This window comes from Lacerta agilis, chromosome 8 (genome assembly GCF_009819535.1).
Source record: "Lacerta agilis isolate rLacAgi1 chromosome 8, rLacAgi1.pri, whole genome shotgun sequence".
Taxonomy (NCBI): Eukaryota; Metazoa; Chordata; class Lepidosauria; order Squamata; family Lacertidae; genus Lacerta; species Lacerta agilis.
In genome coordinates, this window is record NC_046319.1 from 47,067,511 (window position 1) to 47,094,498 (window position 26,988).

The 26,988-nt window shown below is 44.0% G+C and overlaps 1 protein-coding gene across 5 annotated transcripts; it reads right to left on the minus strand.

Annotated features, from left to right (window-relative positions):
• Nucleotides 1-4,249: 4,249 nt before the first annotated feature.
• Nucleotides 4,250-25,411, minus strand: LOC117051118 (dipeptidase 2-like). Of its 5 annotated transcripts, none has more exons than XM_033157208.1 (11): nt 25,278-25,411; nt 18,111-18,384; nt 14,678-14,804; nt 13,935-14,064; nt 12,731-12,878; nt 11,148-11,217; nt 10,601-10,777; nt 9,669-9,756; nt 8,044-8,119; nt 6,496-6,631; nt 4,250-5,009 (listed from the first exon to the last, which is right to left on the minus strand). In XM_033157208.1, exons 2-11 carry the CDS (start codon nt 18,254-18,256, stop codon nt 4,821-4,823), a joined length of 1,287 nt encoding a protein of 428 aa, XP_033013099.1. In that variant the 5' UTR covers nt 18,257-18,384; nt 25,278-25,411; the 3' UTR covers nt 4,250-4,820. The 5 variants fall into 5 exon arrangements, with proteins under 5 accessions (XP_033013099.1, XP_033013097.1, XP_033013098.1 ...); XM_033157206.1 differs by lacking the exon at nt 25,278-25,411 and adding an exon at nt 22,149-22,490 and having other exon boundaries at nt 18,111-18,286; XM_033157207.1 differs by lacking the exon at nt 25,278-25,411 and adding an exon at nt 22,149-22,489.
• Between the last annotated feature and the right edge of the window lie 1,577 nt (nt 25,412-26,988).

Genomic DNA, 26,988 nt, shown 5'->3' on the forward strand with positions numbered 1-26,988 from the left:
ACTTATAATTCATTTGCTTGCACAAAGTTTGTAGCTCAATGATGTTGGCTATTTACTGAGCACGCATTCTCCTTTGCTGAGGCTGTACGATGTCACGGCAAGCAATTGTTCTCCCACACTTTCCTTACTGTCTGTTTCAATTAGCTTTGGGGCAAGTCACATTGCAGCGCCAGTGGCTTTATTGCAGAGCTAAGAAAGTGCCTTCAGTTTATATTCAGAATTTTCACATATGAAGAAGAAGAAGAAGAAGAGTTTGGATTTGATATCCCGCTTTTTACTACCCGAAGGAGTCTCAAAGCGGCTAACATTCTCCTTTCCCTTCCTCCCCCACAACAAACACTCTGTGAGGTGAGTGGGGCTGAGAGACTTCAAAGAAGTGTGACTAGCCCAAGGTCACCCAGCAGCTGCATGTGGAGGAGTGCAGACACGAACCCGGTTCCCCAGATTACGAGTCTGCCGCTCCTAACCACTACACCAAACTGGCTCTCAGTTTGCACTGTTATGGGCCTTCCAGCTCTCTATAGAGGGCTGGGGTGTACCAAAACTGATGCTGAGGATGCCTTTACATGCTCCAAATGACTCCTTTCTCTGTGGTCAAGGCCAGCCCCCTGATTCTGAGGTGTTGTATCCTGCCATAGGATTTAAGATGTTAAGCAGGCAGCAATAGTACGGCTGCAACAGATCAGGACTGCCAGCAACATCAAGTCACTGATGGCATATGCATCAAGGCTCCCCAAACTAAAAGTTAGCAGCTTACCTGTATTTCTTTCTTTGGGATTCTTACATCGCACTTGATATCTGCAAGAGGCTCTCAAAGCAACCCATAAGAGAGTCTCACAGAAGCTATCAGGTTCGATACTAGGAAGGCAAATCATGATATGTGCCCCTCCGGTGCCAGGATTATTTAGGAGGCACTTCCTGCCCTCAATCTTGGTGTTGTCCTTTGACCTCTGCCTGCTAGGCCGCAGGACCCACTGAGGTCCTCAGGGGCAAGAGATTGGGGCTGGGAAGCTGGAGCTCACTTAGGCCATGGTGGAAGCAAGTCTTCCCTTCATGTCCTTACTTAACTTCTATCTATACCCTTTTGAACCCATTATTTGTTTTTCATATAAAAATAAGGTATCTGATTCGGCATTTCCCTTCTTCTAGAAGGCTAGTGTCCCTCTGGAGCCGTCTGACTGGTGCTGAAGGCAGGGGGCACTGAATACACCCAGAATTGAATCAGCTGTTTGTAAGGCAGGTTTTAGCCAGGGATAGAGAACATCTGGCCTTTCAGATGATGCACGACTCAGCCCCCACCAGCCTTTTTCAGCATGGCTCATGGTCAGGGATGCTGGGAGCTGGAGTCCATCATCACCTGGAGGGTGCCTAACAGGTGCCCAACCTCTGGTCTACACCAAACTAAAAAGCCTCTAAAACAAAAAAGGAGTTGGGTGAAGGGGGGCAGGGAATGGGACGCTTGCAGGGACTGCATAAAGACACAAGAGGGCTCTGCAGCCCAACAAATAAGGGTCAAGGCAGACTTCAAAGCCAAGCTCACATTCTTCTGTTGCTCCAATGATGAGCCCGGCTTCCTTTCTCTGAAAGAGGAAATTGCCACCTGAGGTTTGCTTTGGGCAAGAAAGTGTAATTGGTCTGGCTGGCACACACTTCCTCCCTCTGCCTCTTAAAATATTCCAGATGGCGGGCAATATTTGCAGGCAGCAAGTGGAATAAGAGCCACTTCTGATCCTGCCAACCAGGTCTAACATCTTTCCTGGTCTTTCCGGAGTGTGTCTGAAATTTGTTCATGATCAGATTATAAAGGTGCACTTGGGGCAATTGCACATGACTGCAAGGATCCCCAGACTTAGCAAATTGTGCAAGTACCCTTCTAAGTGATACCTGTGAGATGACCCACCTTGGCTGCTCTTAGAAATGTTAACCAGTGAGTGAAGTCAGACCTAAGATGGATGAGCGAGTTGTTTGGACACCAAACAACAGGAATCTCTTAGGTCCTAAGGAACTGCTGTTTCAGCTCTTTGTGGCTTAGATTAATTCTAACAGATCCAACTTTTTCATACTATTCCCTCAGAAATGTGGGTGTGCACACATTGTCTCTTCTGTATCTTGGAGGGGGGGGGTCAACGTAACCAAAGGGGGTGGTGCTCACAGTAGTCACTCAAGAATCTGAATGGATCCATCTGCCAGTCAGGTCAGGGACCAGTGTCGTTTGAAGCCTGGGGGAAAGGGCTGGACAGATTTGGCTCTTGGCTAGAGGTTCCCCACCCTTAAATTAAAACAAAACTACTGGACCCAAGTCAGACATTTGATCCTTTACATGTTACTGCCTTTCTAAAATTTTCAGCCAAGTGTTTTTTTTAAAAAGCAATGTTGTTCAGAGAATTTAAGCCCTGTGCTTCATACCAACATGCACGTGGTTGTTTTTAATAATAATAATAATAATAATAATAATAATAATAATAATAATTTTATTTATTGCCTTCTATACAATTGTCACAGCATTCAAAAACACAAAAACATATGTTTAAAACATAACAAAAACCCTTCAAAGCAGACACTAATGGCAAAGATCCATTTATGCAGTTGGGAAAGCATGTTAGAAGAAAAATATCTTTCTGTTTCCAGAAAGTGAAGAAGGTAGGCTCCTGTCGTATTTTGACAGGAATGGTATTTCACAGAACAGGGGCAGCCACACTGAAAGCCCTGCTCTGAGTTACTGTGGAGTAGGCATCTGAGATGTTTGGAACTTGAAGGAGAAAATGTGGAAAGTGCCAAGTTTTGTCCATGAGACTAACTGGGGTGGGAAATTATCATCCTTCCAGATGATGTTGGACTCGATCAGCCCCAGCCAACATGGCCAATGGACAAAGATAATGGGATCTGTAGTCCAGTAACCCCTGGAGGGTCAGAGGTCCTGGAACCAAAGTTTCTGATCCAACTCAAGTTAATTAGGATGATTGGCAGTGTAATGTACACGAGGCCCATTGAGTTCCATGAAGCTCACTCCCAAGCATGTAGACTGGGGCTTTAGCTTTCAATCTGCTCTAGCGAACCCAACAATGAGCAGTCACAGAATTGCTCATTATAATCATTTTACATTTATATATTATACAGCAAAACTCTTCACAACTCCATATATCGTATGTGATATTTTCAAACGAATTTTCAGCATTTTATAGGATCCATGAATCTAACTCTCCTCTCCCTCAGCAGCTGTCCCTCATTTGTTTTGGTGAAACTGCTGGATATTGATCTGGTTTTGGATTTATTTAACAATTTACTGCCTTTAAAAAAAAAAAAAACATTTCTTTTCACTCAGCATGCTTGAGACAGCAAAGAGCTAAGAAAACAAGCTAAAAGTAAAAAACAAAACAAAAAACAGCATACCACTAGAAAGAGAAGGAGAAAGAGAAAGAGAGAGATCATTAATCTCAGAGGTCAAAAGCCTGTCAGAAGAGGAAAGCCCTGAAACAGTGGTGAAAAGTCATCAATGCAGGGATGGACAAGCCTCCTATGGAAGGAATTCCTGTATTTCGGTATGGTAGCATTGCCATATTTCAAAAAGTGAAAATCCGAACAGAAATGTTGTTGAGCTTGCCATACGTCCAGATTTCACTGGACATTTAAGCAATTTCCAGACACTGTTTCCAAGGGCCAACTGCCGGCTATGTCCAGGAAATTCCGGGCGTATGGCAACCCTACGGTACAGCTATCAAACAGGCCTCCTCCTACATCCCAGCCTTTCTCTCAGGGCAGAGCAACCACATACATTTAAAGCGCATGTTTTCCCCCCAAAGAATCCTGGGAACTGTCATTTCCTCTCATAGAAACAACAGTTCCCAGGTTTATTTGGGGGAAGCCATGTGCTTTAAATGTATACGGAGTGTGCTTTAGATGTATATGGTGCAGCCAATCTGCCCCAAGTTTCTCATCCCTCCACTCTTCAGTTCTCCATACAGTGGTACCTCGACTTACGAATTTAATCCGTTCCGAATGCACATTCTTAGGTCGAAAAATTCCTAAGTCGAAAAAAAGCGATTTCCCCATAGGAATGCATTAGAAACGAAAAATTCGGAAAAAAATGTAAGTCGAGTAAACCGCATCTAAAATTCGTAAGTCGAGTAAACCCCATCTAAAACCGCCAACGGATGTCCTTCGGATGTCGAAAAATTTGTAGGCGTGCGGGCACTTTTTTCATTCGTAAGTCGAAAAATTCGTATGTCGAGTAATTCGTAAGTCGAGGTACCACTGTATTTGTAAACCAGTTTCTGGTTTTCTTTAAAAAAGAAAAATAAAGTCCTTGTGAAAATTTAACAGCGATTTAGCACAAAATTATGGATAGTTATGGATGCCTGTGTTTTGAATTGCATATTGTTTCGGAAAGTGTGTATTAGGCAGACTTGCCTATCAATGTGGACTGCACTGAATGTCTCCTACATTGCTAGCAGTGACCCTCCAGGTGATGTGGGGCTCTCAGCTCCCATCAGCCCCAGCCAATGCAGGCAAGGGTCAGTAAGGGTGAGTGCTGCCGTCCCACAGCATCTGGTTCCCTGCCCCAAACTTAACACCTGCTGCATTTGCAGGTGGCGTTTGCTGAAACCTGGTATTCAGCCCAAGTATTTAAAGCAAAGGAGTCTTATCCTTGTATTTCACTTGACTGCCCTTCGTGTCCAGAGACAGCCTCTTCTCTTCATTCACGGAAGTGAAGAAGGCATAGCGGGGGGCCCCACACAGCAGCATCTACATGCATCACACTTCACATTGCATCTTCTAAACAGCCATGCAGGGCTGTTGCACCACTGCCTGAGATGATGGTCTCAATTTAGCATTGCATATACTACAATTGTGAGTATGAGGCTGTACGGCTGCTGCCCTCCCCAATGCAGTCCACGGGAATTGGTCGCCGGCTTAGATGGGGGCTTTAGTTTTGTGCGACAGGAATGATCGACTTTTTCAGGAGGAATTTCCACTTCGCTCACGCCCTCTGACAAGTTCTCATTACGCACCTAGAAGTATTCAAACACAATGATAAATCAGAAAGCGAGACCATTGCATCAACTATAAACATATGAAGCTGCCTTATTCTGTTGACCCATCTGATATGTGGACAGCATCCAGAGTAGGGCTGTTGAATTTAATGGGAACGACTAATTTAAGCCCATCAATTTCAGTGGGTCTACTTTTAGTACAACTTAGTTGGAGAAAATTGAGGCCAGGACTGGGGAACATGTGGCCCTCCAGATGTTGCTGGACTGTGGCCAGGGATGATGAGACCAGTAGTTTAGCCACATCTGGCAGGCCAAAGGTTCCCTAGTCCTGATTTAGGCTGTGCATAAACTATCTAATTATGTTTCTTTGGGTTGGCAGTGGTTTACTAGGGTCTTGGGATGTCTGGTGATGCCAGTAGTTGGGACCTTCTGTGAACAAGGCATCCTAAAATAGCAGCCTGGCGATGCTAGCTGAGGCTGATGGAAGTTGCTATTCAAGACTTGTAAAGGTAAAGGACCCCTGGACAGTTAAGTCCAGTCAAAGGGTGTGTGAGTCCAGTATGGGGTGTGGCACTCATCTTGCTTCAGGCTGAGGGAGCCGGCATTTGTCCACAGACAGTCATGTGGCCAGCATGACTAAACCGCTTCTGGTGCAACGGAACACCGTGACAGAAGCCAGAGCGCACAGAAGCGCTGTTTACCTTCCTGCCACAGCAGTACCTATTTATCTACTTGCATTGATGTGCTTTCGAACTGCTAGGTTGACAGTAGCTGGGACAGAGCAACCACTGGTGGGCACCTGGTTGGAGAAGGCTGCTACATACAAATAGTGAACTCATGCTCTAAATTCTGGTCCTTATCTGGGAAAACAAACACCGCCACACCCAGGAGAAAAGTATCATCAGACCTGGGGGGGACTTCAAGGTTTACAGAATTACAAATTCAAAAAAACACAAAAAACAAACCTCTAATATGTACACACACACACACACACACACAGCCCTATATAGACTGAACATGCTTAGTGGATCCAGACTGCTGTCTAATCATTGTGGGATGGGGGAGAAAGAAAATGTAGGGGAGTGGAGAGTTTAAACTCTGCTACTCTCCTGCTGGAGAGTGAATTTAGCCCCAAGTTGTGAATCCAGGCACCCAGCTGATACTTTTTCTATTATTTACCCCACACATGTGGGTCACAGGGATTATATTTTCCTCCCACACTAAGTGATACCCATCTTTAGGCTGGCCTGCTTTTACCCTCAGGGGCATTTGACTAGCTGTTTATTGGAGGCTGAGTACTGACCTAAAACAGTCTTAAATTTGATCCAGCAATGAAATGTTCCCGTTTTTATTCTCGCATTTCAAATTTTCTGGGTAACCTCAACCCTTAGATCAGGGAACATCTAGAAGGCACAGGTTCCTTCACTTGGACCTAGAGGATCTCTTTCCCTCCCTCGGGGAAACGTAATGCCAGTTAAAAGGGGAAACCAAATATTAGCAGTACTTTTTCCACCTCCTGGAAAACACGAAGGAAGTTCTCTCTCAAAACACCCTTCAGTTCTTCCTCACTCCAGCCTCTCCTCAGCAGCTCTTCGATCAAGGCTGGATATTTGGAGACATCTTCTAGTCCTGCAGGGAATCTGTTAGCAAAGAAAGCTCACACTGAGGTATGGAACAAACAAAATGTATATTGGATGGCATTTTTCCCCCTAGAGGAGGAACTTAATAAGTTCCCGAGTTCAGTTAACTGTGCAGCTAACTCCTGAGGGGATATACATCCTTCTTGTGCTAAATCAGATTCAAGAGTCCGACTGAGGAAGCCTTGCTGGCATGCAATCATTTCCTCCACCTTGCACTGTGTGATGTAATTCCTTTCACAGAATGAAAAGGCCATGAAAACTGTGGGATATCTAAATTGTTTTCAGGGATTTAATCCCAGTCAAGTTTGGAATGCCCCTCCTGAGCAGGATGCAACCATTTTCGTAGGTTTTTTGTTCTACATAAAGTCCTTACACTCTGGAGGTTGAAGCACATGTTGCATGCAACAATGAACACTTATGAAAACGGTGTGCAATGCTGGGTTTCTCCCTGTATTCCATAATGTACAGAGGTTGGACAAGCAGAATTTAGGAAACTAGAAAGCTACCTTCTACAGAGTCAGACCATGGTCAATCTAGCTTGGTCCATCTACACTGACTGGCAGCAGCTCTCTAGGCAGAGAATATTGCCTGCAATACCTGGAGATGCTGAGGATTGAAACTGGGACATTCTGCATGCAAAGCAGATGCTCTACCAGTGAGCTACAGCTCTTGGATCTTTGGTGACAGGACAATATCATCTAACATTCCTGAGGATATCAGGTCAAATGGTAGGACTGGCCCTGAACACTTAGTTGGTGGTCTGATTCAACCTGTCTTGCATTGTCTCACCCAAAGGGTTGCCAACTATTTTACACATGTGGGAATGTGCAGATTTTTGACTGACTGTCACAGGCACCATCACCTCTGTGTACTTCTCCCGCTCCTGGATCATCCGCCCATAGAGCGACAGAAAGAAGGTGTACATGCACACACACAGACACTCTGCTTTCCCAATATATCTGGGGAAAAGTTGGATCCAGCAGAAGTAAGCTGAGAGCATAGAGCTGAAACAGGAAGTGGGGAAGAGTGTCATTCTTCCAACTTCCTCCATTAGCTCAATGTACTTTTCAAGGGACGAAAAGGTAACTAACCTCACCACCTCAAGACTGGGGGTGGCTACAGTGTGCTTGGAGGAACATCTCAAGGGTACCATTCTTATGCTGCAAACCACCCTGTGATCTTTGGATGAAGGGTGGTTTATAAATTTAATCAATAATGATGGTGACCCCTGGTCCTCACCATTGGCTACCAACAGTGGAGGTGGAGAAACACAAGACACGATGATGTCAAGAGGACATGGGGTGATTCTACACTGGGAGGGTGGGAATTCCAAGGATGCCATTCAAAACAGCATCCCACTGTAGTGCTGAATATATAACTGTCTTGCACGACAATGAAAAAAGGTTACTAACCGAACTAATCCATCATAGTCACCGCCAATTCCTATTGAATGTGAACCTGCAATTTTCTTTATGTGGTCAAAGTGATCTAGATCATTTAAAGGAAACAACAATGACAATAGTTGTCAGAGCAAAGTACATGTCAGGGGGGAAATGCACAGCCATTATACAATGCCTGATAGAAACACAACATGTCCAATTGTGGACAAATTCAGTTGCAAGTTGGGCCACTGAAGCATGTGCAATCCACCCTGATGTTCAAACTACACATTACCCCATGATTCCCCATGGTTTTTTCACCCTTTGCATTTTAAAGACCAAGATAAGCTTGGTAAGTCTTGAAAGTGAGGCCTCTCTGTCTGGCCCTTAGAGCTTTTTCCAGGCCACACCCCTCATTAGTCTGCTTTACCAGAGAATGGTGAGGAAACTGAGTGGGACAGGTGTGGGACTGTGTGGGATTCTCTGCTGTCAAGGGACATCTTATAGAAAGCTAACCAAAAGGTAAAATAAAACATCAGATCTACTTTATGTTTTGCAATTTGAATGTTTACCTCAAAACTACACCCTAGAACATTTTGTTCTTAGTTGCAGAAATGCCACAATTGAGCAAATGAACAAAAACATTTGTAGAGATTTTAGGTTATTTTCTTAGTAACATTATTCATTAGGACAATTTTTCACAGAGGCTTGACCTCTGGGGAACAGAGAGGTCAGAACAGGCTGAAGGAAGGCAGCTGCCACAGTAATGCAAGCTCATAGCTGGAAATTTTCAAGGCAGCTGACCTGATATTTATTCATTTCCCTGGTCACTGACATTGGGATAATAAGACCTGGGTTCAATATTACCCCCAATTACATATACAAAGGGCAAACCATTTGAACCGCACTGAAAAAGAAAACGTCATGAGCTGGGAGTAGTAGTTATGTTAGTGCTAGAAGGGTTACAAGTGGGAGCTGCAACGAAAGGTTGCAGCATGGAGCTCTGTCCAGCTATGCTCTCTTCCAGGAACCTCCAATCCACCCCACTCTCTACTACTCTCCAACAGATACTCAACATACTCAGTGAAAGAGGGCTTTCATTAAAGCCACAAAAAGTTTAGCTTCCCCTAACCAGCCGTAAAAATCACCACACTTTTTTTTAGTGGTGGGGGTGGTATTTCATTGCAATTGTAGCTGTGGAGGAAAAGGTTCAACTTCCCTTTCGTCTGTACTGCAGCCCTGATGAAAACCATCCTCATGCACCTAAACAGACACCCTTTTATAGCTCCTAATCACACCATTAAGTAAGGTCTAGTTTGTTCCTTAGGATGGATAATAATAATAAGCACACCTGCAGCCTTTATATGTGGCAGAATGACACAGGCTACATTCACATGGCAATTTATTCCATTTTCACAACTTCCCCCTGAAGTTCAGTATTCTGTTTGAGTTTTCGCAGAATGTAAGAGCCACTTCTGGAACTATAGTGCACTGTGGTGCAAGTTTAGTGCTCATTTCTGTGTTGTTTGCTTCCAGAAATATTCCATTTGCAAATAACATGGAAATGAGGGCTAGACTTGTGCTATATTCCACTCTAGTTCTGGAAAGTAGTGTGATATTACTAATAGAGTGATATATAGAAAGGTGCTTCTGCTAACCTGCAACAGTTGAAATGCTCACTGCTTGGCTACCACAGGCCAAGAATTTGGTTGGGAATGTCACCATCACAATCCCACGATTCCTTTTCTAAAACAAAGGAAGAGGAAATGAAGCAAGTCAGATACAAGTAGACTGGTACCATCAATAATGATATGGATGTTGGCAGCTAGAACATCAATGACAATATAATCGTATCTAAAAGTGAAGGCTGAAGTGGGGAGCAAAAAACTCTCAGAAAAGAATATAAAGTCAAACCCAGATTTGATGTGGGAAGACACCAGGGCTAGATCTACATTGATCTTCTAAACATTATTAAATATAACATTCTATAACATTTAATGGCCATTCCCCTTTGCCCTGCAGCACCCCCTGGTGTCACACTTTAATAACACATTTTTAATGTTATAAACCGCAAGTGCAGATACACCCCAGGCTATCTACAGAATATACAAGTGGAACAAATGAAGGTGTTCTTGTATTAGACTGATTAGGTCCAGGCTACCTCAGGGACCACCAGAACCCTTATATCCTAGCTTGGTCACTGAGATCATATGCAGAAGCATTATTGGTAATTCCCTGAGTTGGCGAGGCTCATCGGAAAGCAAGAAATAGAGGTTTTCATGTCATTGGCCAGGACAGGAGAGGTGCTTATCCCACACTTGGCATGCTTTCCAGGCTCTCCTCCCCCCGCACATGAGCTTTCCCCATGAAAACCCACCCTTTAATGCTAAAGCACAACAAATGGCAATTTGGGTTTTCAATGGATTTCCGTTTGCTCTGATTTAGCCTTAAAGAGTGGGTTTTTCTGAGAAAAACACCAAAGCAACAGAGAAAGAAAAAGAGAGTGCTCAGACAAGGAGCTTTAAATCCCAGACTGTGAAGGAAAGCACAGAGGAATGGTGAGTTTGGATAAGCCCTAAGTCTCACTCACCAGATCCAGCAGGATATCATCTGGAACATTTCTTGAATGGTTGCAGATTGAGAAGGCGGATGAATGGCTGAAAATGACCGGTGCTTTGGAGATACTAAGAGCTGCCCTTGCTGTTGCGTCAGACGTGTGAGATAAGTCCACCATCATCCCCAGTCGATTCATCTCCTTCACCACTTCCTAGCACAATATGGGCAGATGGTGCCATCGGTTATGCTACTCTGACATGATCTAAGAACATAAGCAGAGCCTGGCTGCTGCATCAGGACAAAGGCCCACCGAATCTAGCATCCTGTTCCCATAGTGGCCAATCCGATACCTCTGGGAAGCCCACAAGCAGAACCTGAGTGCAACAACACCCTCCCCACTGAACACTGTGCGCAGTGTGGTTCCCCTTGGGGTGTACAATTTACAAAGGCATTGTGATATTGGCAGCTTTATTATGATCCCATTATTAGTGATCCTAATATGGAATTTGCCTGTAAATTTCAAAGACATTCAGGTGCATATCAGCCAGCAATTTGCTAATTTTCACTTCACTAATGCTTACTTTGCCGAAAGTGCTCAGGCCCTCAGTGCCGGGATAAAATTCATGTTCCTGCTTTGCTGAGGTCTCTGCCCTGTAGGGGAACAAAGATGGTAAGAAGAAACTTAAGCCTGTCAAGGAAATATTTCAAACTCTGAAGTGGAACAGTGTTACAAACACACACAGAGAGAAAGATGTAATCGCATCTAGAACACAGAACTTTTCGGGGATGTTGTGAGCATCAGTCAAAAATTGGCTGCCATGGGGTGTGTGGCATGAAACAGAATGGTAGCTGTGGGGTCGTGACATAACACCTCTATCAGGCACCTCTATCAGCTCCTACACTTTCATTTACAGAGAGAAGCTCTTTGCACCTCTCCTCTGGTCAGAACAGATGGGATGCTAGGTGCCCAATCCCGGCATCCCATGACACGTGAGCATGTTTAAGGGGGCGTGTTCAGTGTAAGGGGAGGCTGAGCCAGAGCAGGAAGAGCAAAGGGTATTGTGGGGTTTTGAGGGGATATTCACTTAGGCCTTTCATGGGTGCCATAGAAGGTACTGGTGGGCATCCCAAAATGGCACATTGGCAACCCCTGAAATATATTAATTTATTACTTATTTAAACCAGTGTTTATTTAAAGAGCACAGAAAAACATAAACAATGCCCCTTTTTATTTCCACAACTGCCCTATGAAGTAGGTTAAACTGAGAAATGGCGAGGCCCACCCAAGGGTTTCATGGCCAAGCTGGGAATTGAATTCCTCTCTCTTCACTCTAAGTCCGTACTTCAACTCAGGGCCTGCCCTCCCATGAGGCATGGTGAGGCAGTCACCTCAGGTGGCAGGCTGGGGACAACTGGGAGGGGTGGCAGATTCGTGCCCTGAGGAGCGCACCACTCGCTGCCTCCTGTGCTTGTCACCCACCACCGCCACTGCCTGCTCCTCTCTGGCCTCCTTCAGCATGCTCCGCTGGGCCACCTCCAGTCACCTCAGGTGGCTACAGGTGCCATTTTCTGTTTTGGGTCAAGTAGCAAAACTTCCTGAGCCACCCCTGCTTCAACTTCACTGCTTCTTTCTTCAGTGATGCAGAAACACCTACATTGTTCACAGGCCTTGCATTAGAGCCCTGCTATTCAAACGAAACGTCCACCTCATGCAATATCCTGCTCTCTAGTGGCCAACAAGATGCCTCCGGGAAACCCACAAGCAGAGCATGGAGGCATCATCCTGTTCCCTTGTTAAATGGAGACCCTAAACCCAAACAGGCCTGAAAAACTTCGCCAGTACTCCAACTCAGGAAGCTGCCTTATACGGAGTCAGACCATTGGTCCACCAAGCACTGACTGGCTGTGACTCTCCAGGCTTTCACACCTTTCTAGCCCAACCTGGAGATGCCAGGGACCCAACTTGTGACCTTCTGTATGTAAAGCAGATGTTGAACAAGTGAGCTACAGCCTTCCCCCTGTCCTTCATTTTGCAGACTGACCTACCCCTACTGGCACATGTATTATCTCAGTACAGGAATAAATACATTGCAGTGTTTTAAGCCATGTTGGCAAATCCCAGAGAAGCTGCCCCTCTCTGAAGGAACACTTGTTTGTAGTTTACCAGGGAGTGTTGCAGTTATGGGTCAGCGTCATGTACCGAACTCCCAGCTCGTAAAACATCCTCAGGGTCGCGAGGCTGCTGTCAATGGAGTGTCCCCCTTCGATGCCAATCAAGCATGCTATCTTTTTGCTGTCAGTGCTGGCAATGCCTGGATTTCAATCAGGAAGACGGATCCGGTTTTTTAAAGGCACATCAAAGCAGAACAACATAGTTGTGCAACTACGGGATGTGGGAATGTGGAATTTTGTTTTCACTCGGTTTCTTGTTTCTCCAGTCTTAAGTTCAGTTCCTCACATTTTCACATCGGTTTTGGGGTTGGTTGGTTGGTTTGTTTTTAAGTTCTCATTAAGATTCACCAGCACTTTGGTGTGAATTTCTCCTACTATACACCATTTAATATGACATTTCCTCTAATATACACATTTTTGCATAGCAATTTCCCCCAATATAGTGCATTTTCACTAATCTATACACATTTATATGCACGGATTACTATATGCATTTTGACACACATTACATGGCTGGCGAACTGAATTGCAAAATTCAGAAAAGTGGGACGTTTGTGTTTGCTTTGCATATTGTTATGAAAAATGTGAATTAGGTAAGTTCACCTTTCAATGTAAACAGAATCAAATTTCTCTCCCATCCCTAACAGCTTTTCATGTTTTTACTGTTAGCAATGCCTGCATTTGGAAGGCAAAATAATATCTACCCCCCTGCCAGCCCAAAACAGCTACTAAACATACCTTCCCTCCTCAGATTCAGTGCTCCAACCCTGCCTCTGGCACCCCCTGCTTCCATGTGGGGATGGGGCATCTGAAGGGGCTGCGGATAAGCTAATATGCTAATGTGAAAACTGTGTCACTGGTTTCTGGATCTAGCATATGATTTTTGGCTGATGTACATGGGATATTTTTCTGCCTGAGTAGGGCCAGCCCAAGACATTTTTCTACCTGAGGCATAACAGCAGATACAGCCCCTGCCACACACACCGTCAATGTGCCTAGTACCCCAGCCCAGCCATGTTATTTGGCATTTGAGGAAGAAAACCCCACAAGCAGCTTTCTTCCTCCACCCCCTCCCCCCGGCTGTAAAAATAAAACGATAATATATTCAATAGCTAGCCATTTGCTCCCCTTTCAGGTTATCAAAAATTAGCTGCCTAATGAGACCATCTCACTCTAGCGAACGCAGGACACGTTACCTTGAGAAGACGTCACCAGCTCAAATTCTTCATAGTCTTTGCACATCCGCTTGACAACATCGATCTGTTCCAACGTCAAGCGGACAGCATCTTTGTTCTGTGCACTGCAGAGAACATACACTGACCAAAACTGGAAGAAGGTTGACAAAATGCAGCTTTAAAACAGAATTTCAGGTGTATATGTGCCTGTTTGGCACAACTACAGGTACACACAATGGACGCTCGGTTGATATGCCGTTGACCCAACTGCCTTCAAAGGAGCTGATGGGTGCCGAGAAAGGATTCCTTTGAAACCCATCGGTAGGTGTGGTATGAATTCAAACTGTAACTGCAAATGGACATTTCCCCTCCATAACCCAACCCCATAGAAAATACCCATATCATAGATGGCATGCTCACAGGCCTTATTTATCTTTTATATATATATATATTCTGTTGGGAGTCACCCAGAGTGGCTGGGAGACCCAGCCAGGTATGTATAAATAAGTAAGTAAGTAAGTAAGTAAGTAAGTAAGTAAGTTGTTGTTGTTGTTGTTGTTGTTGTTGTTGTTGTTTGTTGTTACCAGGAACCTACACCCTTCCCTGCTACCCTTCCTTGCTATACTTTCCCTCTTTCACCTCTTACATCAAGGGACAACACAATAATTCACTTCCCACACTCTTTTGTACCAGCAATTGTGTAGAATCAGCTGATGAGTTCAATCCTGCATTTTGCAGGGTTTGGGTGCACACTGATCACCTACCTGAGCACCAACATGGCCAGTTTGGAGCTTCTGGATGTTTGTGTCGGTTTTGTTGAGTGTCCGCAAGTCAGCCTTGCTCAGCTTGTTCCGGTAGAACCATCTCAGCTTCAGGGGCAGGTCATTGTGTCTGCATGATAAGAAGACAGGACGTTTTAGTCTATTACTGCTTTCTAAAAGGTACGTCTCTGTCTGCTATTGCTGTGGGAGCTAATGAAAGAGGATGGGCTGTAAGGCCTTCTTTGAATTACTTACCGTATTTCACACACGTGCATTTCTGTCATAAAACTTGTGGCATGCCTCCCCCCCTCTCTTGACCCCAATGACCTGGACTTTTGGCCCCATCATGGCAGCAGTTTGCCACATTACACTTTTTTTTATAAAGAATTTATTGGTTTTTCCATAACAAAGAACAATCCAACACCTTCACCAACATTAACCCAAACGCCCACCCACTACAACTAAAGCTAAACAAATACAAACATACCAACGATTCTTCTTCTTGTTTAAATACAAAAAAAAAATTCTTGGTCGAATCATTACAGTTGACTTCCCCTGCCTTCTCTCCTTCAGCTCCAATTCCAAATTCTACTTTAATAACTTCATATCACTAAAAATTAAATTCATTTAAAAAATTCTTCTTAAAATCTTGTTTTTTAGTTTACAATAATATTTCACTTCTTAACTTAAATACAATCAAATCGTATTATAACTTCATATTAATTAATATCAAAACTCCATATCTTAACATATTATTCTTAAATCAAATCATAACAGACATCTTCTTTCCCTTAAACTGCTGCTAATAAAAAAGAAATCAAAATATCCCTTTTCTAGTTCAGAAAACTTAAAATCTTGACACACCGGCTTCAGGGTACCACAATAAACCGTTTTTACTTTACCCTTAATACAATTCACCCTATCCCCCTTTTAACCATTTTCCTTCTCCGTCTTACTCCGGAACCACTCCTCAAATTGTCCTTTTTTCTTGTAAGTCCACAGATCCAGACAAAGTCCACAACAGTCCTTGCATAGAGCATCAGGGTACGCAGTTCATCTTCTTCCAGCTTCTCCGGTTCCATGTTCCATTCTTCTTTTATTTGTAGACATATTAATTTTTTCCCCATCACTCCCGAGCTCTCACCCCGAAAGTTGGATATAGAAATTTTCCCCGTCCTGGGTCTGCCACCCCCAAAGGACGTTTCTTTTTTCCGGGGTCGCCAAGCCATTTCGCTCTGTTCTTCAATCATCCCCTTCAGCTCTTTGCCAAGGCTCTCTTCCATTGCAGCAATGTCCTGAAAGGTCTCCTCTGTGGGAAATACCTTTTCTGCCATATCCCGGTTCAACACCACCAATTTCTGGTTAAGCAGTTCCAGTCTCAAAAAAATAATCCTTTGTTCATCAGTCAATCGAGGGGTCAGAACCAACTCAAAAACGAAACCCAGCATGGCAGAAGCGGGCATAGGTATCAAATTTCAGTTTCAATTTCAATGTCTTTCCATCTTAGTACCAGTAGTTTTCCACTCAGTCTCAAGCTTTCGCAGCCATTTTCCCTGGAGCCAGGGCGCAAAGACTGTAATTTTAAAAAGAGATATTCTCCACCGTCTTGCTCCCTCAAAGGGAGATCTAAATAGTCTCACTTGTCAAAAGATCAGAACATTGTAACCATCGCTGTAACAGCAGTCTCTCGAAACAGTTATTTTCTTTCCACCAAAGGGAGGGAGGCAGGCTTCCTTTCCACAATACCTCCCGGATCGTTAAATATCAAAGATAAGTTCAATCATGTACTCACAACCACCGGGCTTCCTTGTTTTTTTTCCCTCTGCAGGGAGAACGATGTCGCTCACCGCGGGCGGCCGCCGCCGCTTCGCCAACCCGGTTGGGGCATGTCCCCTAATGGCCCGGCTCCGTTGTCCCTTCACCCCCACTCCCCCTTTACAGGGGGAGCGAGGGAAGGGTTCGGAGCCTTAGCAGGCCCGCCGGGGAGCCCAAGGCGCGGGACGCTCTTCCCACGCCTCACCGGAGCCCCGCTTAGCGGTAGCGGGGCTCCAACCGCCGGGCCGGCCTGGGTCGCCTCGCTGCCGAGGCAACCCACGACCGCCCACGATGGCGTCCTCGCCGGAAGTGCACATTACACTTGATATTGAAATGCTGCAGGTCAATGAGGCTCATATTTTCACTTTTGGGGGCCGGAGATTGTATAAAGGAAATATGGCTGCCCCCACGTTAAAACAGTCATTTTAATATCCTCATGCACTATATGCTCTGGGAGGCTGGGTTTTCTTTCTTTCTTTGTAATGTAAAAGGAAGAGATAAGGCAATGTGGAACAGCCCCTGCACTACCTTGTGAATGAACCCAAAGGACTGCAGGTTATAAGGAGGACTCGCAATCTGATTTGGCTCATGTACAGACTGGAATCAAATCAGGTGTGTCTGCATTGAAATTCGAGTTGGGGAGATTCCTTCCTCATTGCTGCCTGGCAGAGGCAGTTTGCAACACAACCAGGAATGTAATTCCAGAGGCAGGCAGGTAGAAATGACTGAATATTTGCAAGCTCTGTTTGTTTGTATTCAAGAAAAGCATTACATTGAATCAGAAGAATACGGTATTCACAGGGGTCGAGATCCTCAGGATCCTCCAAATCCACCTTCCAGGCCTCTCTATCTGCCTCTTGGGACTCTCCCCAGGTCATAGCTAAAGGTAAAAGTAGCCTGACCATTAGGTCCAGTTGCGGATGACTCTGGGGTTGCGGTGCTCATCTTGCTTTACTGGCCGAGGGAGCCGGCGTACAGCATGACTAAACCACTTCTGGTGAACCAGAGCAGCGCACAGAAACGCCATTTACCTTCCCACCTGAGCGGTACCTATTTATCTACTTGCACTTGACATGCTTTCGAACTGCTAGGTTGGCAGGAGCAGGGACCGAACAACAGGAGCTCACCCTGTTGTGGGGATTCGAACCACTGACCTTATGATCGGCAACCCTAGGCTTGTGGTTTAACCCACAGCACCACCCACGTCCCCCCCAGGTCATAACCCACCCCTAAGTCACACTCTTTCACCTCAAGCTGTCTTTCTGCCATGCCAGAAGAGGGTTTTGAATTCTGATAATGGTTTTTGCTTTCATGGATGGAGAGGGAGGGAGGGAGGGAGGGAGGGAGGGAGGGATCGAAAGAAAGAAAGAAAGAAAGAAAGAAAGAAAGAAAGAAAGAAAGAAAGAAAGAAAGAGAGAGAGAGAAAGAAACTCGCTTTCTGTACAAAAGTAAACTTTACATTCATTGCTCTGTCCACTTTTTTATCTGATCCCACTAGTAACTGGCACACAACCCACAGAAAGCTAAAAAAAGCTTCCCCAATCCTTGCTATATCAGAATATAGACCAGACCAGACCACAGTGATGCTTTCGTAGTTATGAAAACAAGGAATTCCACCTACCCATCAATTAACGGGACTTGCTTCATTAGGTCATGAGCCTTCTTTCTTAAGTCTGCCTCAGCTCTGGATCCCAAAATGTCAGCAAGTAGCAGGAGCAGCAGCCACAGAAGCATCTTCCACGGATCCCTCTTTGGACCCGCAAGCATGTTTACCGAATGGCAACGTTCACGTGGCACCTTGAATAAAGAGCAGCACCAAGCTGCCAAGCTCGTGGAGGTTCCTCAGGCAATGGATTCCAAACACAGATGATGCTCTGTGTTTTGTTGGCTGGCCACTGAAGGAGGGGCGGAGAGAGAAAGAGTGCTAATTACAGATGAAAACCTTGCAACCCCACTTTCAGACAGCAACGTCTTTAAGCTGGCTCTCCAGCAGAAAATGATTAATAGTGTTTTAACCTAGAAGAGATGTATTTAGCTTCACATTCCATGGACGTGACTGGGGTTGACTCCCACATGGATAAAACACACACTCACATCCTCCTTGAGGGCATTTAAGGATAGCCTTGATCCTTTCCTTGCCAAGACTGAATGAGTCCCCACATGTCTTTTGCACCCTCACCCACAGAGACGGTTCTCAAGCAAGGCAAAATGTTTCAACAGGTTATATCAGTTGGGCTGGAAAGAATTTACTTTTACAAATGCCTCGTGACGTACATTCCGCACTTTCAGGTAATCAATCTTTTCATGTGGCAGCAGCATCTACACCACGGAACTTCCTGTCCATTGATATTAGTCAGCTTTTATTTATTATCTATTTTATAGTATGACTCCAACACTGTCCAGTAAGGATCCTATTGCCCTGACTGAAGATTTGGACCTGGAGATCATGGGAGCTCCCTCCCCTTAGATCAGGCAAGTCAAAACTATTTTAAAGATTGACGAAGATTGATAACTACAACAGCATAAGGAATTAGTAAGAAATAACAGAGAACGAACAACACATACAAGGATTTCACATATGTCTAGGATTCCCAGGGCCTTCTTGCTTCTCTCTTGCTCCTACTTAGTCCCTCCCATTCCAGATCTCACCCCTCTCTCAGCCTCATAGAATACAAATAGTACCTTCAGAGAGGTGATTTTAAAAAAGTAGCAGGGATAGAAAGAGTTAAGCTGTTCCTGTCCATCCCTCAATGTCACAAGATTGCTCAAACTTTTCCGTAATTGCTGTTTACATAGCAAAAAACAAAACAAAAACAGAGGGGCACTTGAGGATGTTGAAGCATTCTGACTGGCACTTTTTGAACTCATATATGGATGCAAATGAAGGCATCTTTTGATTCCTGCACTTCTCTGAATTTTGCAATGCAGTTCTCAGTTCAATGCGTCTATTATTCATTTGTCAGTCTGATACACCACCTTTTGCTTGCAATGCCCCAGGGAGATTGACACAGATAAATCCCATAACTTCAAAATTGAAATTATTCATGGCTGTCATAGAAACCCAACTGTAAGGGCTCATCCACATTTCTGTGGTCTTAGAGGATATACTAAAGAGATTCAAATATACTGAGAGATCCAAGTCTGGAGATAGATCCACCACCACAACAATTCACTAAAATACACCCAAATTACTGCTGAATGCAGCCTTGGATTTATGAACACATATGAAACACCAATGCACATATACACATTCTTTGGAGAAAGGGAAGGTGGATGAGTCATGCCAGAGACCTGTGGCCTTGAGCTGTTTCAAAAGGCCTATCACAGCTTGCATCCTAACACTGAACAGAAATAAGATGTGGGGGAAGGGCAACTCGAAACACAGACCAAGCAGTTTGTGCCATTTCACACATATCCCCAAATTACACATTCCTCACCACCTGACACTGCTGCAATGTCCCTGCAGTTTTGGGAGCCCACTCTGTCATCATACTGGTCCTGCAATATAGCACCATCTGTCAGCAACCAAGTGAACTGCTGTGTGATGACAGACCTACAGCTCTATTATATTTCAGGGACATTTACTGACACCTTTCACAGGCAGCATGGGAGGTACTGGTGGGCACACTGGTACCCAAAGTCACTGCAGTGGTGACTCTGGCCTTATGAACTTTTGCGGTCTCAAGACTACCTCTTACACCGTAAAAAATCTGTTAGTTAAGGTGTGACAAGGCAGGTTGTTTTTGCTGCTGCAAGAGACAAATGCGACTACCGCTGTTTAAAAGGGCATCCTTAAAAGGCAAAACTGGGACAGCAATTTATCAGGGACCAATGGAAAACAGGGTCACTGGAATGTATGATCATAACAGAGTTGCAGGCATTTCAGTTTCTCAACCGCATGCTGTGAGAACAGCTAAGAATTTATAGCAACATGTTTCCAGGCTGACATGAAGTCCTTTCTCTCTCTCCTCCCACCTCACAATGCACCATCTCACTCACTCTCCTCTTTTTCCAACTGCCTAGGCACCTCTACATTTCATTTCTCCCAACATTCAGGCCTTTCAGCCTATCCCAAAACATTACACCTTTCCTCTCTCTCTCTCTCTCTCTCTCCTCTAAAACCACTAACTGGAGACTCTTCTGTATGCTGCCAAAATAGGTTGTGTGGATGTAGCTACGTATGGGGAGGAGCCTTCATAGCTGAGTGGCAGAGTACCTGCTATGCATGCAGGAGATCTCAGAATCCTTCCCTGGCCTCTGTGGTGAGAAGGACCAAGTGGCACTTGATGTTCAACATCTGTGAGTCACTACCTGTCAAAACAGACAGCACTGGGCTGGTGTAAGGTTCTGGTGTAAGGTAGCTTCTTCTGTGCTTATTGCTGCCTCAGCACAATAAGGTTAAGTGGGCATACTACTGATGTCACTTTATTTTAGCTATTTTGAATTATTTATATCTTACCTACTACCCAAGGTAGGATTAAAATGCAATAAAATGGAAAATAGCAGTGCTGTGTATGCCCCCCTCTCCCCAATCTGGTGCCCACTTTGGTGCGTTAAATTGGGCCCAATTCAGGGTCTGGACAGAACCAAGGGCCATGCACAGCCCTAATTCACACTTTTTGAACCAATACATGAACTGAAACACAATTACCCTTCAAAATTCACACAACTCCTCATTTTGCAGTGTAGTTCTCCAATCAAACATTGTGTACAAAAATGCGTATATTAGCAGGGAAATGCAGACACTCCAAGTGTCCCTATTTTCCAGGGACATCCCTGATTTAGAGAAGCCGTTCCGGTTTCTGTTTTGATCCCGGAATGTCCCACTTTTCCTTAGGAAGTCCCTGTTTTCTTTGGAGAAATGTTGGAGGGTATGGAGTTATCTGACCCCCGAGCTGTCTAAAGGCAATCCTGTATAGGGAAAGTTTTTTTTAAAAAATGTTTAATGTTTTATTATGTTTTCATATATGTTGGAAGCTGCTCAGAGTGGCTGGAGCAACCCAGTAAGATGTGTGGGGTATAAATAGTAAAATTATCATTATGGAATGGGACGTCCCTATTTTCATCGGAGAATTGTTGGAAGGAATGACATTGTACATCCTATCACATCAATGTATTCTGAAACATTTAGCTGTGTGAATTTCAAAGGACAGTGAATTTCAAAGGATACCGGTAGTTTTGTTTCAGTTCAGATATTGATGCAAGAAGTGCAAATTAGGTAATTTTTTCATGAATGCAATCACAATCAAATATTTCCCCCATCTGTGTTTTGGAACTATAAAGGCCAACAAGCTTCCCAACCTCTCTATTCTTTCAGGGTTCCCCCCCCCCACCATCATTTACAGACTCTGGAGAGCTCCATGTAGAGATGATGATTTTTAGAGTAGGCAGGCAATCCATAAAAATGCCTGACCTATTTTATTGGTGCACTTTCTAAAAGGGCTTTCAAGTTTATATTTTCACCCACTGTGGGTAGGAAGTACTCACAATCTCTACTACAATTTTTCTTTCTGTCTTATAAAAAAAGAAACGAGGAGGTAAATGACTGTAAACCCTCTAGGAATGGCAGCTTGGTCTTCTCCCTTAGAATGAAATAAGATCTAGAGACAGTTTGCAGCAGTTGCTCAGAAGTCTGTGGCAGACAAAAGAGAACACTTACATTAAGTGTAGTCATTGCAGAAGCCTGATGACCCAAGTTGCAGCAGATCCATTGTCTGTAGTTTCAGAGCAATTTGGACAGGACCGAATATCCTCACTCTCTGAGATTTCTCGGCAGTTGTTCCCAACTGTGCCCTGCAGCGGAACTTATGTCTCTGTGTCATTATCTATGAATGCCAGCTCTCCCTTCCCCAGCAGAAACCCATAACGCAGAGAAAAAAACAACAATCCACCCCATTTTAGATTGCCTGACAGTCTTAACCCCGCCAGACTCCAACAATAAATGGCCAAGTATTTTTAGAACGCAGGACAAGTCTGCTAGATCAGGCCAGTGGCCCATATAGTTCAGCATCCTGCTGTCACAGCGGCTGACCAGATGCATGTGGGAAGCCTGAAAGCAGAACCTGAACACAACAGCACTCTGCCCACCTGTGGTTCCCGGCAACTGGTATTCAGAGGCATAATGCCTTAATAGTGGAGGTAAAGCATGGCCATCCTAGCTAGTAGTCACTGAAAACGTTGTCCTCCATGAATTAGCCTAATCCTCTTCCATAGCATCCAAATGGGTAGCCACCACTGCCTCCTGTGGAAGTAAATTCCATAGTTTAATTATGCGCTGTGTGAAGAAGTACTTCCTTTTATCTGTCCCAAATCTTCCAACATCCCCCTTCCTTGCATGCCTCTGAGCTCTGGTGTTACGAGGGGAGGAGAAAAACATTTCTTGGTCCACTTTCTCCATGCTTTGCATAATTTTTTGAATTTCTATCACGTCATATCAGGGGGAAAAACCTGAATGCATAGCTCTTCTGCCAGCAACAGTGCATGATATGATGACAGCTGGCAGGACAAAGATTAACAAGGAGTTGCTCAACTTGCTTAATATCAGGTCTCTCAGCCTTTTTACATCCACACAGGGAGGGAAAGATAATAAAGCTTCTGGCAATGATGTTGGACTATCATGAAAACTTAAAAAGAGAGCCGGTTGCGTTTAGCTAGCTGGACTGAAGAATCTGGAGAACTGTAGTTTGTTAACAGTGCTGGCCTCACAGAGATACAATTCACTGAACCCTTAACAAACTGCAGTTCCCAGGATTCTCTATGACTTTTCAAATTAAAATATTTTTATTAATTTTACGATAGATATGCAGTAATAAAGTGAAGAGAAAATGTGAATAGAAAAAAATGTATTACGAAGGGAAGGGAAAGCGGAGATAATTACATGGATGTAAATAAGGAGGTTGTTATCTGCCACGTTGTCTTTCCAGAAATGTATAAACATTGGTCAATACATTTGCTTTGGTAATTACTCTGTTGTTGTTTTTCTATTATATGGTCGCTTTATCTGCAAGGCTGTTTCCCAGGTTGTCCTTAGCAACTGCATAATTGTTGGAGTATTTTTTACATTTCCAAGATTGGGCAATACAAAGTTTTGCTGTCATCAACAGAGTTTGTATTGGTTAAAGATCAACATATTTAACTGCAAACTGGAACATTCCAAGAAGCATTTTTGAAAAGATTTTCGGGTAAAAGCATATCCAGTAATTTCCTGTGCTGTTTTCAACATTATTGTCCAAAATATTTTTTCCTTTGCTACAGTTCTAGGAATTATGTATAAAATCTGTTTTCATTCTTCTACATCTCTAGCAGTAGATCCCTGTACTGTAAACTTTGTCCAGTCTCTAGATTCTCTTTGGTTACAGCACTGGTAATGGCTTAGTATCCTCCACCACAGCTGAAAACAGTAGGTTAGCTTAGGGCAGTGGTTCCCAAACATTTTTCTCTGGGCCACACTTTCAGAATGAAAAAAATTGCTTGAACCACACTGATTTTTTTAAAAAAAGAAATACAACGGGGGGGACGGACTTCTAGCAGCGCTTGATTTATAACATAGGACACAACTACTTTATAATATGAACATGGGACACCCAGGAGGCAGCTACATAAGAACACGAATCATTCCCAAAATATAATTAGAAATGAGTCTCTTACATGTGTACCTTCAGTATGTATACCAACTTAATGAGAAGCGTGAACCTGCTTTTGCTAGGTAATCTAATTTCTCTTAGGTCTAATTTGAGACAAGCAAACTCGCAACTCCTCATCAACACAAATGAAATATTTAAATGTTTCATTGATGGTCCTTGAATCTTCCTGCCACACTTACCATCCTCTCTTGCCATGCCAGTGTGGCATGCCACACCCTTTGAGAACCACTGCCTTGGGGGATATGGGACATGTTATGTGGCACACACAACGCTGTCCTCAAACACCTTGAAGCTGCTTCCCACCACACACCATCTGCCTAATGGCAGTGCCAGCCCTGAACACTCAAACTGAAGCCTCAAATGTGTGGGCTATGATGCTCCTCAGCATTAATTGGGCAATGATGCCAGATGGGGTGCCATAGCAGAGAACTCCCTATGAAACTCACTCAGGGGCAGGAGAACACAGGCAGCTGCTGTATATCAAAGCAGACCATCTAGCCAGAGGCTGCTCAGGAAAAAAACAAACAGACAGACAAAAAAACCTAACCTGAAAAACCCAATTGTCACATACACAACTCACCTCTAGAGTCCCTAGACAGAATCTCAACTTAGGAATAGGGGAGAAAGTCAATTCAGTGTGCATTTAAAGGCAAACCTACCCAATTCACACTTCTCAAAACATAATGTGAACCAAAACACAGCCATACTTTGAAATCCACACTTCTCTGAATTTTGCACTACAGTTTCCAAAGTAAGTAATTCATGTACTAGTGTAAATTGTGTGAGAGAGAGTCCACACACACACGTATACAGTATGTAAACAACATTTTTACTATCTATTGTATTAGGGGGAGTTGCTTTGCAAAAATGTGTCTCTTAGACAAAATTGCATAGAAACGTGCCTGTTAGGAGAAATCTGCCATGGTCACACATGTATAGTCCTATCCTTTGAAGCCAGATGGAGCAAACCAGGTTCTTGGTGCCCTTCCACTTATCAAGTGGAACACAAGCTGAACTACAGTGTAGCAAGTACAAACAATTACAATCATATAGCAGAACCCATCATTGGCAACCAAACCACCCTAAAGTGAAATGGCAGCTTTGAAAAACAAAACACGCTATTTGGGTTTTTTTTTTTACCTTACTTTTCCCACTGTCTGGAAAGCATGAAGAAGTTCTCTTTCAAAGTGCCCTTCAGTTCTTCCTAATTCCAGCCTCTTCTCAGCAAATCCTGGATCAAGACTGGATATTTAGAAACATCTTCCAGTCCTCTAGTCTAGGGTGTCTGTTGGGGGGGGGGAAACACCTCGTGATGAGTCACCACAAAACTCATTACTTCTTGCGTCCAGTAATTGTATACGTGGATCCTTCTTGCAGCAAAGCAAGGGCTGAATGCGTGGAAACTGCTTACCGAGGGGTTTATAATGGGTTTCTAGAAGTCAGAGCCACACTGACTTCCAGTAGTTTGCGACAGTTTGGTACATGGTTTTCTTTCTCCCCAGAGGTAACGAAACACAGAGAACTGAAATGCACAGGCTGCCAGCAAAACAGTTTCAGCAACTCTGGCATGGTAAAAGCTGCTTAGTGAAAATGGTGCACATTGTCGTTCAGATGAAAATAGGTTTTACTTTTCTGGCAGAGCTCCCAGGCCTCAAAAGCCATATAAGGCTAAAATGAGTGCACTTAAAAGAAGAAGTGGGAGGGTAAGAGAAGAACAAACCATTCCTACTATGGAGATTTGGTGACAGGCAAAGCGTCCAGTGGTGTTTTCTGCCACCAGCACCTTATCAGTGGGATAATTTATTACTGACGATGTTGTCTGGAAATGACAACACACTCAATGCACTGATAGTCACTGATAGCCTTATCCTCTACAAATGTGTCTAATCCCCCTTTACCACCATCCAAGTCGGGGGCCATCCCTCTTGTGGGAGTGAATTCCTCAGTTTAACTATGTGCTGCGTGAAAAAAGTGCTCTTTTTTGTTTGTTTGCCCTAAATCTTCCAACATTCAGCTTCATTGGATGTCCACAAGATAGAGGCAGAATTTTTTTTCTCTAGCCTCTTTCTCCACCCTATGCATTATTTTATACGCGATTATCATGTCACCTCTTCCTTAGTCTTTTCTCTAAACTGAAAAGCCCCAGATACCTTTCCTCATAGGGGGGGCTGCTCCATCCCCTTCGACCTTTCTCATTGCCCTTTTCTGAATCATGTCCAGGGCTGCAAGAGTCCAGCTTTTGCAATAAAAGGTCATTTCGGACTGAGACTCAGAGCTCATCCACACTTCCGCTTGCCCCAGGCCTAGAAAGCAGAAGTCCAAGTGGCTTTCCACTTGATCCACACATTCTAGGCATAGGTCAGAGCGGTTTCCCCTGAATTCCCTAATAATAATAATAATAATAATAATAATAATAATAATAATACCAGATTCCTTCTGGCTGGGTTTCCCCAGGCACTCTGGGTGGCTTACAACATATCTAAAAACATAATAAAAACATCAATTCTTAAAAACTTCCCTAAATGGGGAAGCCTTCAGGTGTCTTCTAAAAGTCAGATAGTTGTTTATTTCCTTTACATCTGAAGGGGGGACATTCCACAGGGAGGGCACCACTACCGAGAATGCCTGACTGGTTCCCTGTAACTTTGCTTCTCACAGTGAAGGAACAATGCAGCTGGACCTCAGTGTCTGAGCTGAATGATGGGGGTGGAGACGCTCCTTCAGGTATACTGGGCCAAGGCCTTTTAGGGCTTTAAAAGTCAGCACCAACACTTTGAATTATGCTCATAAACATACTGGGAGCCAGAGAAGATCCTTCAGGACCAGTGTTATACTGTCCCAGCAGCCACTCCCAGT

Bases quoted from the DNA above. Each gene is read 5' to 3' on its own strand.
- LOC117051118 (XM_033157206.1), bottom strand. The intron at 14,065-14,677 runs GTAGGTGATCAG...ACCTTCTTCCAG, and splicing joins CTGGCCATGTTGGTGCTCAG to TTTTGGTCAGTGTATGTTCT. The intron at 6,632-8,043 runs GTTAGTAACCTT...CTTTGCTAACAG, and splicing joins GACTATGATGGATTAGTTCG to ATTCCCTGCAGGACTAGAAG.